At 36.9% G+C, this 17,904-nt stretch overlaps 1 protein-coding gene across 4 annotated transcripts in view; it reads left to right on the plus strand.

Annotated features, from left to right (window-relative positions):
• The window catches only part of PIEZO2 (piezo type mechanosensitive ion channel component 2), a 455,796-nt gene that overhangs the window by 155,743 nt on the left and 282,149 nt on the right, over window positions 1-17,904 (plus strand). For all 4 annotated transcript variants that reach the window (XM_045065366.1, XM_004742696.3, XM_013051380.2 and 1 more), the window contains exon 3: window positions 9,923-10,048. In XM_045065366.1, coding sequence (XP_044921301.1) covers window positions 9,923-10,048 — 126 coding nt within the window. The remainder of the gene's footprint in view (window positions 1-9,922; window positions 10,049-17,904) is intronic.

Below are 17,904 nucleotides of genomic sequence, written 5' to 3' on the forward strand. Positions count from 1 at the left end.
GATGAAAGGGGAAAAAAACAGACAATAACTCAAAGACATTCAAAGACATGAAGTACTCCAGTAAAGGTATTGTATAGGTAAATATAAAATACAGTATTGCTGCATCTTTGGTTCATTACTTCTCTTTTAATTTCCTTTATTATTTAAAAGACAAATGCATAAAGCAGTAATCACAAATCTATAAATAGGTATACAATGTATAAAAATGTAAATTGTGACAACATAAAAAGGGGTGAAGTCATATAGAAGCAGAGATTTTGTATGATATTAAAGCTAAGTTGTTATCAGTTCAAACTAGATAATTATAAATTTAGGATATCAACTGTAATCCCTCTGTTAACAAGTAGGAAAATATCTAAAAATATATACACAAAAGAAAATGTGCAGGGAGTCAAAATGATACCCTACAAAAATTAATTAAATATGGAAGAATTAAGTAATAGAGGAAGTGAGGAACAAAAAGGGTATAGATATACAGAAAAAAATAGCAAAATGACAGAAATGTGTCCTTAGAAATGATTTTTATGTAATTGGATTAAACTCTCCAATGAAAGGCAAAGATGGTGAAATGGATGATAAAACATGATTCAGTTGTATGTGGTCTTCAGGAAACTAACTTAAAATTCAAAGACAAAGTTGGTTGAAAGTGGAAGGATGGAAAAAGAAATAATATGCAAATTATAACCAAAAAGTACAGAGGTCATTACATTAATATTATACAAAATACACTCTAAGTCAAAAACCATTATGGGGGCACCTGCATGGCTCAGTGGGTTAAGCCTCTGCCTTTGGCTCAGGTCATGATCTTGGGGTCCTGGGATCGAGCACCACATCAGGTTCTCTGCTCAGTGGGGAGCCTGCTTCCTTCTCTTTCTGCCTGCCTCTCTGCCTACTTGTGATCTCTGTCTTTCAAATAAATAAATAAAATACTTTTTAAAAACTGTTACAAATAAGGCATTATATATCAATGACAGGTCAATTCATCAAGAATATACAACAAGGATAAACATGTACTTACCAAACAACAGAGTCCCCAGATATGGGAATCAAACTTTGGCAGTCTTGAAAAGGATAAAGAGACAATTCTACTGTAATAATTGGATATTTCAAAAGTCCACTTTCAATACTGGAAAGAGTATCTAGATAAAATATCAATCAGGAAAAAGAGGACTTGAAAATACCATAACCCAACAAGACTATGTGTGTGTATGTATATATATTTATATATATATAGAGAGAGAGAGAGCTCACTGCATGAACAGTAAGAGAATGCATATTCTTCTCAAGTTTACATGAAATATGTTCCAGAAGAGACCATATGTGGAGCCGTGAAAGAATACTCAAGAAGTTTTAAAAGATTGAATCATATAGTTTTCAAATTACAATGGAATAAAGCCAGAAATTAATAACAGAAGGAAAAGTGAAAAATTTGCAGATACCTGGAAATTAAACAATGCATTCCTAGACTCCAGTGGGACAAAGAGGTAATTACAATGAAAATTGGAGAATACTTGGAGACAAATGAAAATAGAAATGCAATATACTAAAACTTATTGGGTGCAATAAATTGAGAGAGAATTTGTTGCGAGAATCAATAAAACTAAAAGTTGGTTCTTTGAAGAGATCAACAGAAATGAGAGACCTTTAGCTAAATTAACAAATCTAAAGTGAGAACAGATGCAAATGATAAAATCAGAAATGAAAGTGGAGACAATACTACCAACTGTATAGAATTAAAATAATTATATGTGAGTATTATGAACAAGGATATGCCAACATATTAGATAACCTAATTGAAATGGTGAAATTTCTAGAAACAAATTACCAAAATTGACACAAAAGGAAATAGAAAATACAAACAGACCTATAAAAGTAAAGAATTGAATCAGTAATCAGAAACCTCTCAACACAGAAAAGTCTTGTACCAGATAGCTTCACTGGTAAATTCTACCAAAAATTTAAAGAAAAATTAACACCAGTACTTCTCAAACTTTTCCAAAATGTAACATAGAATAAGAGGGAACACTTCCTAACTTATTCTGTGACACCAGTACCAAAACCAGACAACACAACAAAAAAAAAAAAAAAAAAAAAAAAAAAACAGAAAAATTGCATCCAATACCCCTTACGAATATAGATGTAAAAATCTTCAGTGAAATGCTCATGAACTGAATCCAACAGCACTTTAAAAGGATTATACACTGTGACCAAGTGGAATTTATTTTATCCTGCAAGGGTGGGTCAACATAAAAAAATCAATGTAATGCACCATATGAATAGGACAAAAGGGGAAATAAAAACATAATCATCTCAATTGACCCAGATTTGTATTAAAGAAGTGATTACATTAAAATGAAGCCATTAGAATGAGTCCTAATCCAGTCTATCTGGTGTTATAAAAAGGAGACGGTTGGACACACAGATTCCAGGGATGCATGTGCATAGAGAACAGACCATGTAAGGACACAGCACAAAGGCAGACACCTGAAGGCAGCAAATGAAACAGAGAGGCCTCAGAAGAAACCAGAAATTGCTGATATCTTGAACTTGGATGTTTTGTCTTCAGAACTGTGAGAAAATAAATTTCTGTTGCTTGGGCCACCTAATTGTGGTACTCTGTTCTGGCAGCCCTAGCAAATTAATACATCTGCTTTTACAGTTGCTAGTCAACACTGTGCCGCAAGTTCTGGTCAGAGAAGTGAGGTGAAAAAAAAGGTAAAAGACTACCAAATTGGAAAAGCAAAAGTAAGACTATCCTTATTCAAAGATGTCATGTTCCCATATATAGAAAATTTCAAAGAATCCATAAAAATACTACCAGAGCTAATAAAGAAATTCAGCAAAGTTGCAGGGTGCAAGATCAACACACAAAAATTGGTTACATTTCTGTACATGGAAAATGAACAATCTGTAGAAGAAATTAAGAAAGCGATTCCATTTACTTTAGCAAAGCAACTAATAAAATATCTAGGAATAAGTTTAACCAATGAGGTGAAAGACTTCTGCACTGAAAATGTTAAACATGCTGACAAAAATTAAAGAGGATTTAAACAAATAGAAAATCCTATGCTCATAGGTTAAAAAATTTAATATCCTTAAGATCTCATTATTACCCGAAACAAACCATAGATGAAGTGCAATCCCTGTCAAAATTCCAATGGCCTTTTTTTTTTTTTAAATAAAAAAGGTAATCCTTAAACTCATATGGAATTGCAAGGGTCCCAAATAGCCAAAACAGTATCGAGAAAGAACAAAGTTTCAGCCCTCACACTTCTGTCTCTTGATTTTAATACTTACTGCAAAGCTATGATAATGAAAATATGGTATTTCTATAAGGATAGAAAGGTAGACCAATAAAATAGAATTGAGTGTTCTCCAAAGAAGATACGCAAATGGCCAAACAAGCACATGAACAGGTGCTCAACATTATTAGTCATTAGGAAAATGAAATCAAAACCACAACGTGATACCACTTGACAGCCACTAGAATGACTATTAATATAAAAAGTAATTTTAAAAAATCAGAAAATACCAAGTTCTGGCAGAGATATGGAGAAAGTGGAACTCTTGTACATGGTTTGTAGGAATGTAAAATGGTGCACCTGCTATAGAAAATAGTTTGGCTGCTTTCCAGAAAGCTAAATATGTAATTACCATATGATCCTTGTATGTACAATTCTTACCTATGTACATAAAATAAGTGGAAAAAGTACTCTAACAAATACCTATACATAATATTTACAGTAGTTAAAAGGTAGATACAACCCAAATATCTTTCCACAGATGAATAAATGAATAAATGTTCATACGTACAATGGAATAATTTTCAGCCATAAAATAATGGAGTACCAACACACATTACAACATGGCTGAACTTGAAAACATCATACTAAGAGAAAAGAAGCCAGACACAAAAGGCCACATAATGTTTGATAATATTTATGGGAAATACCCAGAGACAGAAAGCTGACTTGTGGTTTTCAGCAGGGAGGAGAAGCAGGAATCGAAAAAGTAACTGTTTAGTGGGTGATACTGGAGTGATGAAAATGTTTTGTCAAGTAGTTAGAGAAAATGGTTGCACAACATTGAGAATATACTAAATGCCTCTGAAATTTTATACGTTATTTGTGTGTGTGTGTGTGTGTATAAAATACATATTTGAATTATATATATGTAAATATATATAAAATCAGGAAATGTTACTGTAAAGGAATACTTGACAAGTAAAACCCAATTATTCATATCACATAATTATACTTTATTTAATCCTTAGTTGTCCCTATGAAAGCAATAAAAACCACAGTAGGATTGAGAAGAAATCAGAAGACTAATTCCCTTGCCTTCTGCTTATATTTATTTTAAACTTTCCATTGCCCTAAAAAGCTAATAAATTCAGCTTCCTTCAGCTATGTTTTTAAATAACTGACTACATGCCAATAACTGACTACATGCCAAAACTCTGTATGTCAAAAGTTAGAAAAATTGAAAGAAAAGGCATTTTCAAATGAAATGCACATTTTAGGTAGATATATTTTATATGTATTTTAGGTATATATATTTTATGTTTATGACATTTTAAGCCTTTAAGCTTCCCTTTTTTTTTTTGCAGTTCCATGTCTTCCCTGAGGACATTTTATGGGCTCTTCTTCCTTAGGTCCATGTGAGCAGCACTCACAGAGGCTCTCAAGTCAACATTAGAAACACAGAAGCAAATATCCTGAGCTCAGAGCCTGGGGGGAGCCAATGTTCCAGCTGCCATGGCAGCAGATCAGGGGCTGGTAACTCAGTGGCTTAAAAGAGTTGGTGCAGCCACTTTGGAGAACAGTGTGGAGTTTCCTCAAGAAATTAAAAATAGAGCTGCAATTGCACTACTGGGTATTTACCCCAAAGATACAGATGTAGTGAAAAGAAGGGCCATCTGTACCCCAATGTTTATAGCAGCAATGGCCACGGTCGCCAAACTGTGGAAAGAACCAAGATGCCCTTCAATGGACGAATGGATAAGGAAGATGTGGTCCATATACACTATGGAGTATTATGTCTCCATCAGAAAGGATGAATACCCAACTTTTGTAGCAACATGGATGGGACTGGAATAGATTATGCTGAGTGAAATAAGTCAAGCAGAGAGAGTCAATTATCATATGGTTTCACTTATTTGTGGAGCATAACAAATAGCATGGAGGACAAGGGGAGTTAGAGAGGAGAAGGGAGTTGAGGGAAATTGGAAGGGGAGGTGAACCATGAGAGACCATGGACTCTGAAAAATAATCTGAGGGGTTTGAAGCGGCGGAGGGTGGGAGGTTGGGGGAACCAGGTGGTGGGTATTAGAGAGGGCACGGATTGCATGGAGCACTGGGTGTGGTGCAAAAACAAGGAATACTGTTATGCTGGGAAAAAAAAAAAAAGAGTGGCTAGGAGATGAGTGGTTTCCCATGACTTTGCTTTGCCTGAAAGACATATTGCACAGGATTTAATGGAATCTTCTCCTGGGCTACTAAGAAATCCCTCTTCCAGTATGGGCTTGTTGAATGTAGACTTGAAAGATATTCAATTTATGGTATCTTGATATTTTCATTTAGTGCCTCAATTTTCTTTTTTGACATCAGAGTAGTCATCAAGTCATTACACTGTGGCAAACAGTTTTCTTAACCTCTAGAGAAGAATTTTAGGCTAAGATGAGATAATGTAACTTTTGGTTAGATCTTAAAGATCACTATGTGCATTTGCACATGTATACGGAAATATAAAATTATATATGCCAATATGACATGTATGTATTTAGCTTATGTATTTATCATTATGTAAATATAAACTTTGTATGTACATAAATATGTAAATATACCACATATCTATCATGCATATTTTTGCCATATAAATAACTTTTATTATGTATAAAGTATTAGAGTGTCAAAGGCCTGGCAGCCTCTCTAAACAGAGTTGCATGGCCAGAGACATACCAAGGACCAGAATGTAGGTCACCCCATCCAACACCCACCTAGTCCTCTTCAGAGAAGTGTTGCAACAGTTTATTCATCAATTCACAAGAATAGTTTTATTTTAGGATTGTTCAGAGTGTCTCTCATTTTGTTGATCTACTCTTGCTTGTTTGTCCCCCATTCTCTTTCCTATTTCCTGCCTCCCCATGTGAAACTATACAAATGGGTTTTGTACATATATTAAATATCCATAAACACACTGGTGTTAAACATATATGTTGTTTTTCCAGGTCTGTGTTCTTAATTTATCTGAATGATCTTGTGTTCTGTGTCCCATTTTTTTCCTTATCATTTCTTAACCCAATTTTTTTTTTAGATCCACATATGTTCTGCTTTCATGCATCTAATGTATTAAGAGGCTTATTCAACTCATTTTTTATATATTCATCTCTTTCGTGGTGGAAAATTGGAATGTCTCCAATTCTCTGCTACTACAGACAAGGATATAAAGAATATCCTGACTCAAGCCCCCATGTAGACCTGCTGCAAAAATTTCTCTGGAGTTTATAACTCAGAGAGTGATTGCCAAGTCAGAGCCTTAGGCATACTTAACTACTGACCTCCAGAAGGACTACCAGTTTCACATGACTAGCAAAACATTCGCTCCCCTTACAAAAAAACCTTACAAAATTATGAATCTTTATAATTTAATATGATGGCTATAAAATGTTAACCTGTTTGTGTCTTAACTATAATGTCTCTATTAAATGTCTCTATGCTTTTTGTTCCTCTGTATAAACATATTGCCCTCTCAAGTTTTCTCTTGTGAGATGCTTATTAGATGTACTGCTTCTATTCTATAGGTTGACCAGTCTTCTTGTTGATATGCAAGCATTCTTTATCTATTTAAAGTATTAATTTCATGGAAACTCATCTCTAATCTTAGATTTCCAGTTATTTCTCTGTCAGTGAATTTTATTTATGGTGGCATTTGTTGGATTTTCAATTTTAATGTGGTCAAATTCATCTATTTATTTATTTATTTATTTATGTATTTATTTATTTATTTATTTTTGGCCTTCTAACTTATGCTTTGGGTCTTAGTTTAGAGGCAATCCCCATGGAAAAGGCACGAAGTTATTCTTTCATGTTTTCATCTATTGACTTTTTAGAATTTTTGCTTTCACATTTAGGTCTTTATTCACCTGAAGATCACCTTTGTGGCAGGGATATAGCATCATCATCATCATCATCATCATTATTATTATTATTAATTTATTGAAGCCATTTTTTCATATGCTAGCCTGTTCTGACTACCTTGTGGGATCAACTTTGGCTTTTATCAAATTCATGTAAGCAAATTAGGTTTTTTTCCTGAACTCTATGTAGTGTTCCATTTGACTTTTTTCCCTTTCTGTAAGAAATCTAAGTTCTGTTTGTTTTATTTTAACTTACGGATTATAGCATACCTTGATTGTCTATTAGGACAAACACTCCTCACCCATTTTTTATCTTACTTCTCAAAATTTCAAAGTTGGTCTGGCAATTCCTAGTTTTTTTTCCCCCCAATATATTTTTAAATAAGTTTGTTGAATTCCTTAAAAATTCTTTTCTTATATATTTTGAAATATGTTTGTTGGTGGCCTGAAGGTTTCTCCTGGCATTGTATTTGATGTTGCATTGAACTTGTAGACTAAATTTGGGAAAAACTGATTTTTTTTCATATTGAGTTATCTCATTCATGAATGTGGTATATCTCTTCATTTATTCAGGTCTTATAGTTTGTTTTTCTGTTGGATTTTACAGTTTTGTCCATAAAGGTCTTGTGTATTTTTTGTTAAGGGTTATTCTTATATATATTTTTTCAGTCCAGTTTCAACCTATAGGATATATTTATATGTATATAATTTATCACAAGGGATTGGTTTGCACTATTGATTATATGAGCTGCCTCAGCAAGTCCAAAATCCATAAGGTAGGCTTTCAGGAAGGTTAGAAGTACGGTCATGGGCAAGTTGAAATTCATGGGCGCAGTCAAACTACTATGCTCTGGTGACAGAGTTTCCTTTCTCTCTCCCTTCCCCCCACCCTCTTTCTCTCCCTTTCTCTATTCAGACCTATTTTCAAGACTTCTAACTGATGGAATCAGACCAGCCCAAATTGTCAAGGATACTATCAGTACTTAAAGTCAGTTGATTATGGACTTCGATCACACCTCTAAATTCATGGCACTATGTAGATTAGTGTTTTGATTAAATAACTGGAGACCATTGCCCAGCCAAACTGATACATTGGCAAAACCTTTTACAGTACAGTTTTGTTTGCTAACTTAAGTTATGTTTTGTTTTCTGTTTGATTATTGCTAATCAATGTAGAGGAGCTATATTGATTTTTGTGTCTAAATCATTTTCTGAATTGTGTTTTTTCTGGTGGTTGGTCTGGGGCTTCACTCTTACATTCTGTGTTTGTGATGCTATCATCTGCAAATAGTTTAAGGGGATGTTATCTGCAAACAATTGTAGTTCTTACAATTCTTGATTCTTTTTCTTATCTGATGACTTTGGCCAGTGCGCCCACTGATACGTTAAGTGATGGCAAGGATAGCAAGTGTCCTTGGTCGTTCTCTGACAGTAATGTATATCTAAGTTCCACCACAGACAGGATGCTTGCTTTAGTTACGGTATTGAATCCTTCATCATTTTATGGATATTTCCTTCGATTCCTAGTTTATTGAGTGTTACCTTCTTTCATCATAAATAGCATTTGTATTTTATGAAATGCTTCTTCTACATCCATTTAGAAGATTATGATATCAGCCCACTGGTGTGTAACATACACATTTACATTTACTAACGTTAAATCACATTTGTTTCTCTGCAATAAATAAACCCTAGTTACTTTGGGAGTGGGGAGCAGGTAGTCATTGACACAAAATGTTTCACTAGTTTCAGGTATACAACATGGTGATTCACCTTTTCTGTATGTTACATATGCTCACCACAAGTGTAGCTACCATTCATCTGTCACTATACCATGCTAGGACAATATCATTAATAAATTCCCAATGCTATACCTTTTATTCCCATGACTTATTTGTTCCATAACTAGAAGCCTATGTCTCTCACCCCCTTTCACCTATTTTTGCCCATCCCTCCACCCGTTCCCTCCTGACACCCACTAGTTTGTTCTCTGTATTTATAGGTCTGATTCTGCTCTTTTCAATCTAGCTTATTATGATGTGTTATATTCTTACTATGCTTGTTCAGTTGGTTATCAAATATCTTTTCTGATAATGTATGTCTCTGTTCATAAGTAAAACAGGCTTATAACTCCTCTTTTTATTTTCTAGCCTGATTTTACTTTAAACGTCAAGTTACTCTAACTTTGTAAAATATTTTAGGAAATGTCCCTTCTTTCCCTACTCTTTGCAACTACTTTTATAAGATAGGGGTTGTTTGTTCCTTCAACTTTGGCAGAACTCTTACAAAATTTTTTGGGCCAGGGACTATTTGTGAGTCCATTTTGTGGTAATTTGTCATCTAATAAGTAGGAAAGCATTTTTCTTTTACACTGATTTTTTAATCAATATTTATTTATTTATGTGTTTATTTTAGAGAGAGAGAGTGCGTGCACGAGCTGGGGGGAGGGGTAGTGGGAGACTCAGACTCTCCACACTGAGCAGGGAACCTCATGCGGGACTCAATTCCAGGACCCTGGGATCATGACCTGAGCCAAAGGCAGATACTTACCTGAGCCACCCAGGTGCCTGAATTTTTAATCAATATTAGTTGTATAATTTTATAAAGAGAATAAGATAGCTTTAGCTTTGGACTAATAATTGAGTATTATTATACCTGATACACTTCCAAGTGTGTCTTATAATAGATGAGGCAGAAATGGGATCCAGATGGAACGCTCCAGATGTCAGATTAAGTCCGTTGCCTTTGAAACTCCTTTAATTCTCCATGCTTCTTCCTGTCTAGGACATACGGGCCGGCTATTAAAGTCTCTGTGCTTCACCAGTCTTTCCTTCCTGTTGCTGCATATCATCTTCCATATCACGTTGGCTAGCCTGGAAGCTCAACACCGTATTGGACCTGGTTACAACTGTGAGTGTTACGGTGATTTTTTTCCCTTCATATTATGGATGAATAAAGCTATGTGTCATAATGCTCATAACAATCTATGCAGCAATTACATGGTAGAATTCATGATCATTTCTGGTCATTCAGCGATCCTGTACTGCAACTGTCATGGAAAATTGGGTAATACAAGCAACTTAATGAATGAATTTTCAACAAAAATTAGATATGAGGTCCCTATTTGTAGGCAAGACATTATTACTGGGCTTAGTCTAAAAAAACAACAACAAGACTTATATTAGTCCCTGGAGCATACAGTACAGCTAGTGAGGCAAGCTATGTACAATTTCTAACATGACTAATATGAGTACAAAAATTGGATAACATTATATGACTGTGACCTCAATCCTATTCTATAGCATAATGGAAGATTTCATGTGCCTTTATAGGAAAAAAATACAATGACATGTAGTTTCTTTTTTATTTATTTAAGATTTTATTTGTTTATTTGACAGAGAGAAAGCAAGATCACAAGTAGGCAGAGAGGCAGGCAGAGAGGGGAGGAAGCAGGCTCCTTGCTGAGCAGAGAGCCTGGTGTGGGGCTCGATCCCAGGACTCTAAGATCATGACCTGGACTGAAGGCAGAGCCTTAACCCACTGAGCCACCCAGGGGCCCCAATGTAGTTTCCTTTTTAAAAAAAATTTTTTTTTTTAAAGATTTTATTTATTCATTTGACAGACAGAGAGCACAAGTAGGCAGAGAGGCAGGCAGAGAGAGAGAAGGGGAAGCAGGCTCCCTGCCAAAGCAGAGAACCCAATCCGGGACTCGATCCTAGGATCCTGGGATCACGACCTGAGCCGAAGGCAATGGCTTAACCCACTAAGCCACCCAGGCGCCCCTGTAGTTTCTTTTTAATTGAGAGTTTTTTACTGCTACTTATACAGAAATAATATGTCTCATATGCATCATATTTTGAAGTTATGATCTGAAAATGTCAACATCTATATTCTTTATCTAGGCAGTGTCATGTTTCCAAAATTAACCTGTTACTGGATAAATTTGCCTTCAGTTTTTCTAGGATGTGTGATTGTTATTTGAAAAAAGAATGACAAGTGGGTAGAATACAACACTCATGTTTTAAGTTAAATCTAAAGAAACCCTGACATATTTGAAATGGATTATAGTAAGTTTTAAATTGTCAGCTTTTCTTTGAATAAACGCAAAGTGAGGTTTAAATTTCCTGATCTTTCATAAAGGCAAGCACAAATAATAGGAAGTAAACCCACACTTCCCTGCAAAATAAAAATGATTAAAATTCTTCATGGATCAAAAACTATTAACATAAATCTCTCTAGTGAGAGATCCTTTAGTAAAATCCATATTTATAAATTATTCAGTATCCTTCAGCATATAACTTTTAGAAAGCTACCTTTTACAGACCTAAAGTTAGTATTCATTTTGGCCATTTTACTGAGTTCAGAATCCATTGGATAATAATATGTATCAAAATGGTTTTGCTGTGAAATCCATGATTTAAGATATGGTTCTTATTTTTAAGTTAGCATATAATTCATATACAATAAAATTCACTGATGTAAGGATTACAAATGAGTGGCTTTTAGAGTGTGGAACCATTGCTGCTCTCTGATTCCAGAACACTTCCATTGGTCCCCTGCCCACAGAAGAGTAATTCTCCATTCCCTCTCCACCCAACCCTAGGCAAATACTAACCTACTTTCTGCCTCTGTTAGATTTACCTGCTCTGGACATTTCACCTAAACAGAATCATACAATATGTAACCTTCTGTATCTGGCTTCCTTCACTGAGCATGATGTTCTCAAGTTTCATCCATGTTGTAGCGTGCTTCAGTACTCCCTTCCTTTTCATGGCCGCATAATATTCCATCAATAACGTGGCTTTACTGTTTGGTGAAAGTCACTTCATTATTCAAAACTTGATAAAAGAAAATGCTTATATAATAAGTAGTTTAGTTATGTTTTAATGATTAAAAAATTATTACATTTGACTGGGTTCAGATCTTTTTAGACTTAATAGAAATATTATAGCAATATTTCCTTGTGCTTCTCAGTCTCAAATCCTTTTGATACTTCTTAAGAAGACATTCCTAGGATCATGAGGAAAGATTTTTTAACCAAAAATGTTGTCTGAATAAAAGGCTATTTCATGGATAATGATTTATCTATCACTGAAAGTATTTAATCACAAGATAGAGAACAACTCATTCAGTTTTTTTAAAATTTGAGTTTATAAATATATATCTTGCCTGTGTCTACAAAATAATTTAGATGCTGAGTGATATTGTAGAAACAACTGTACTGGAGGGTGTCTAGATTAAGTGCGGTTCGTCATTTCTTCTCACCCAGAGTCTAACTGTTTCTAATTTTTATGCAAAATGATGAATTTTAGGGTGACTGGTGGATGAGTTGGAAGAGCATGTGATCTTGGGCTTGGGAGTTCAAGCCCTGAGTAGGGTGTAGAGATGACTTTAATAAATAAAACTTTATGGGGAGGGTACGTGCTTTGGTGAGTGCTGTGAAGTGTGTAAACCTGGTGATTCACAGACCTGTACCCCTGGGGATAAAAATATATGTTTATAAAAAATAAAAAATTAATTAAAAAAAAATAAAAATAAATAAAACTTTAAAAAGGATGATTTTCCACAGTTCTATAAAAGTCAAAATAAAAATGTAATTGAAATGTTAAAACATTCCCCTTTCCACATTTATAGATATATTTACTCTATGTATGGCCTCCCCTATAAGATGCAAACAGGAAGATATACAGACTTACGCGCACACACACACACACATACACACACACACACAGAAGTTTGTTTCATTTGTCTCCTTCTTCCCAGGCAAGTATCCAGATTGGATGGATCCTATGCTAATGCCATGTAGAAGTTTGCACTTTTCAGTGGCGAAGATGTGGAGGCCATCCTGAGCGTAGCCAGAGCTGGCCTCTTGACATAAGCATTCCTTACAACTCAATCTTGGGGAGTTAGCTCTGCCTTTCCTAATTTCATATCCTAAGTATTTGGGTTCCCAGATGCCCAGATATTTCCATGTCTCCCCCCCGAGATATCTTTATTCATGCACAATTACGGTCTACTGTCAGTGAAGAATGATCTCACATACTGTCCTCTTTTCCTTTTTTTGATATCCTTGTATAAAAGCTCTTTTCTGTTCCACAGAGGGCCAATATAACGGAAATCATAATAGTAAACTTTATTTCTACCAAGTTAAGCTCTAGAGAGAGATTTATTCCTACCAAAGTTACTATTCCAATTTGCAGTTACAGTTTTGTGGATGAGGTCACCAACAGAGAAGAGATGTGCTAAAGACCGAGTTTGAAAAAGGAATTTGAACTCTTTTTCAAGGTGTCACAGGCACCTTGAAAGTGAGTTTACAGAAATCGTGAATTTCTTCTGAAAAAAGAAGTAGTGATGCATGTAACAGCATTGGCTCATCGGGTGTTACCGATTTTTTTGGTCCAGTTTCATGTGTAGTGTTTAAAAGTAATACATTCTTGAAAAGGGATAAAAAGGAAGGGCAAACAAACTTCAGAGCTTTGCAAAACTAGGTTAGTTCAAGATTGGCACAGAACAGGTTTTCAGCCTCAAGCATTTTTTTTAATGATCAAGTTATATAACTCCAGAAAATACTGTGAGAGTGGGTAATGGAAACACTGACTTTTAATTTAGAGTTGACTTCATTTCACTAATGTTATTGTTCCTTGAGCATTTGGAGTTTCGATTACACCATTGGAGTTGTAAACACAAACTCAGCTAGTTTGATATCCTGCATTTGAAGGGTAGCCTTTTTTGGCATCTGTGGACACAAAGCAGCAAAATTTCAAACAAAAAGACAAAGAAAGTATCTTCTCCAGAAGGGCTGTGCAATTTAAAATACTTTCTCTCTGTTTAAGACATTGGTAAATTAAAATGTAATCACCCACACAGGTCGGATTTCCCAGTCATTGAAGTCACATTCAAATTCAAGACCACCGATTGCTCCTTTATGTGTGTTTAAGTTTGTTTTCCTACTTACTCCTCTCCCCATTTAAAACTCAAATACCTTCACCCTCATTATAGCAAAAACTCCCAAGATCCCTCAGGAATCTAAGATGCATGTCTGGGGGACAACAGTAGCATTTATAAATATTGAGTCATTGAAAGTTCTTGTTCCCCTAGAGCCCTGTGAATATTAACTGGCAGTGGTAAAGAGTTTTTCAAACCAGCCTATTTTGTTCCTGACTAGCTGGCAGGTTTGTTAAAGGTGCCATTGTGCAGACCTGAAACTTTACTCCCCCAGCTCCCCTCTCTCTCTTCATTTCCAAAACGGTGCTTATAGGTAAGTGAGGAAATCTGTGGGGCAGGGGGTAGGTACCTCTGTAAATTTTCCTCAAACATGTGTTGTGCCGCTTACTAAAATATTTTCATTCCCTCAAAACTATACTATTTAAATAAATGTAAACCCGGCTTCAATTATGTCACTACAGATGCCACAGAAGTGGTTTATTGGACTCACTGGTGGTTGTGCGGCAGTGTTCGTGAAATTTCAAGGCCTCTCTGGATTCCTGTGCTGTGTTAAAGCAGGTTACTGATTGCAAGAAACTTTTGAGTTCGAAACTATGAAGGAAAAATTTGTGGTGATAATGGATGCTCTTTGTAGAGCGCCTACTAGCGGTCAGACCCCACGGAGCATTAGATTCCTTCTCTAATTAAGGATTCATTTTTTTTTTCCTTGTTACAGATGAGCTCAAATGTTCTTAGGGAGGGCTCTCCCAACCCATGACCTGGTTCCTTTCTGTGAGTCAGGGTGGGTCAGGCTATGCCGATGGACGGCTTCCCTGAGGAAGTCTGTGGGCTTCCCTGAGGAGGTGAGTGGGAGCTGTCATTCACCGTAGGCTCTGAGCACTGGGCTGGTGGCCTTTTCCAAGCTGGATTAAGCTGGACACGGGATAATTTTATTCCTACAAAGAGGCAGTCTACTGGTCAAGCCTTGCCCCAATAGGGCTATGCCTTTTGTGAGCTGTCTTCCCCCAAAGAGGTGCCTTTCTTTTGTATAAGTGTATTTCCTGTCCAAAGGTGCTGAGGTAGGGATGAGTTCAATGATGATGAGGCTGGGTGAGGGTAGCATTGATTGTGAAGATGAGGAAATGGCCTCCAGGAGAGCAAGTGAGTCACCCAGGCTGCCACACGTCTGAACTGGGATCTGAGCACTGAGCTGCCTGGCTTTCCACCATCTTTCCTTCTATTTGGGAACTCGTTATTTGTTGTCTACTTATGATTCCTTTCTCCACTGCACTTCTTAAGTCTAGTTTCACAGGACTTAAATAAGTTGCTGCTGTTTCCTTACAATATCTCCTTTGCTTTATTCATTTGTAGTATTCATGGTTAGAGTCATTTTTCCCTGAGGGCAGACCCCCCCAGATCAGCTGCTTTCTCCCCCTCTAGAGGAAGGAGCATCTAGAGTTCTGATTTTCCTCACTAGGAGCACAGGAAACTGGGCCTAGAAGCCCACTGACCAAGGGGTTATGATAGACCTTCACAGTACTTTATCCTGATGCTCTTCTGTGCTTAAAACATAGGAGGATCTCCATGCTGAGACCCAATGTAGAAAACAGTGGAGTGTGATAAGAACACCAAGAGACAGATGTGGGCCTGGCAGTTTGGCATCTCATCTTTTTTTTTTTTAATTAACATATAATATATTATTTGTTTCAGGGATACAGGTCTGTGATTCATCAGTCTTATATAATTCACAGCACTCACCACAGCACATACTGTCCCCAATGTCCATCACCCAGCCTCCCCACTCCTTCTATTCCCCCTCCCCTCCAGCAACCCTCAGTCTGTGTCCTGAGATTAAGAGTCTCTTATGGTTTGTCTCCCTCTCTGGTTTCATCTTGTTTCATTCCCCTCCCCCTTCTACTATGATCCTCTGTCTTGTTTCTCAAATTCCTCAGATCAGAGAGATCATATAATAATTATCTTTCTCTGATTGACTTATGTCACTCAGCATAATACCCTCTAGTTCTATCCACATCCTTGCAAATGGCAAGAGTTCATTTTTTATGGCTGCATAATATTCCATTGTATATACATAACACATCTTCTTTATCCATTCACCTGTTGATGGACATCTAGGCTCTTTCCATAGTTTGGCTGTTGTGGACATTGTTGCTATAAACATCGAAGTGCAGGTGCCCCTTTAGATCACTACTTTTGTATCTTTAGGGTAAATACCCAGTAGTGTGATTGCTGGGTCATAGGGTAGCTCTATTGTCAACTTTTTGAGGAACCTCCATGCTGTTTTCCAGAGTGGCTGCACCAGCTTGCATTCCCACCAACAGTGTAAGAGTGTTCCCATTTCTCTGCATCCTCGCCAACACCTGTCGTTTCCTGATTGGTTAATGTTAACCATTCTGACTGGTGTGAGGTGATATCTCACTGTGGTTTTGATTTGTATTTCCCTGATGGGCATCTCATCTTGATGATTGTGAGACAGATGCTTACAGCGAGCCTCTCTTGCAGACACTCTGCTTTTTAGTGCTAGTGCTGACTCGTCTCGTGGCACATGTAGCCAGAAGACTCCACATTAATCATACTCATCATTAATGGTGTTAATTAGAGATAGACCCCTAGATTTGCAAAGTCTCCTGATGAATCCATCCCCATATAATGATCCATCCTCATATAAATGATCCCTATGGATTTTTCACATTTGACACAGTACAGTGCAGGAAAGAGTTAATATTTATGGAATGGAAGACAAAATATATAAAAGGAAACTAGCCTGTGCTTTTTTTAAGAGTAATTTTTGAAGTCACTTCCTGCTTCCTGCTTTCTCATGGAAGCTAGCCTGGAGGCCCCAAGAGGTGGCATCTGGAAGAGCCTTGATTCTCCTTCTTCTTTTCTTCTCTCCCCTGACAACTCCCTGCAAGGACATACTGCTCCTCAACACAACAATCAGAAAAATACCCAGACCGAGTTTTAATTCCCTGGTCATGTGTGCAAGGATGAGGGTATTGGTCTGATTTTCTCTAAACTAAAATAGTCTCAAAGCCCCTGGATCATCCATATACCTTCCAATCACAGTTATTACACGTGCAATTAGCCTTGGGTGTTATTTCCTTCCGCCCCTGGTAAGTGAGGCTGATTGCTTGTTCCGTCCCCTGACACTTAGGCACGTGCCAGCCCGCGATGGAGCCTGGCACTCGGCACTGTGGGCAAAGAAGGCAACTCCAGTCTAACACTGATTTATGATCTGTAGTCTCTGGATGGGAAGCGTTGCTGAAAGAGAACTCTGGCAACCGAGATTGGATAGAGTCTGCTTTCTTGGAAGAACGAACACGTTCAGGGTCGACTGCCAAAAGCCAGATTTCTGCAGGCAAGAGGGCAGATTCAGAGGGTAGCACCCATGCGGAAGAGAAACCGCATGGGGATAAAAATCTCTTAGGCCAGCCCCTTGTTGATATCCTGATTCTCGGCGCGACAGTCATGCAGGGATGTTCAGTTCACATGGTGTTTTTCAAATAGAATGTGTCATTTCATTGCGAGAAAGATTTTACATGAGGGTTTCTTATATTATTCAGTATATGAATAAATGCAGGATCTTACATGACCATGGGAGGTGACTCACGTCTGTGGCTCCGGGTCCTTGACTGTGAATATGACGATCTGCCATCTCAAAGCGTTGTTGTGGCAGTAGAGTTACTACAGTGCCTGACCCGCACTGAGTGCACGTTAACGATCAGCTATTGTTACTGTTGTCATTCTTACTAGAGGAGTCATGATTCTTGCCCAGGGTCATGCACAACTACAAGGTAACAGGAACGGCTCAGAACTGAATTTTG

The sequence above is a fragment of the Mustela putorius genome, unplaced genomic scaffold, assembly GCF_011764305.1.
Source record: "Mustela putorius furo isolate JIRA1106 unplaced genomic scaffold, ASM1176430v1.1 tig00003858_pilon_pilon_pilon, whole genome shotgun sequence".
Lineage (NCBI taxonomy): Eukaryota > Metazoa > Chordata > Mammalia > Carnivora > Mustelidae > Mustela > Mustela putorius.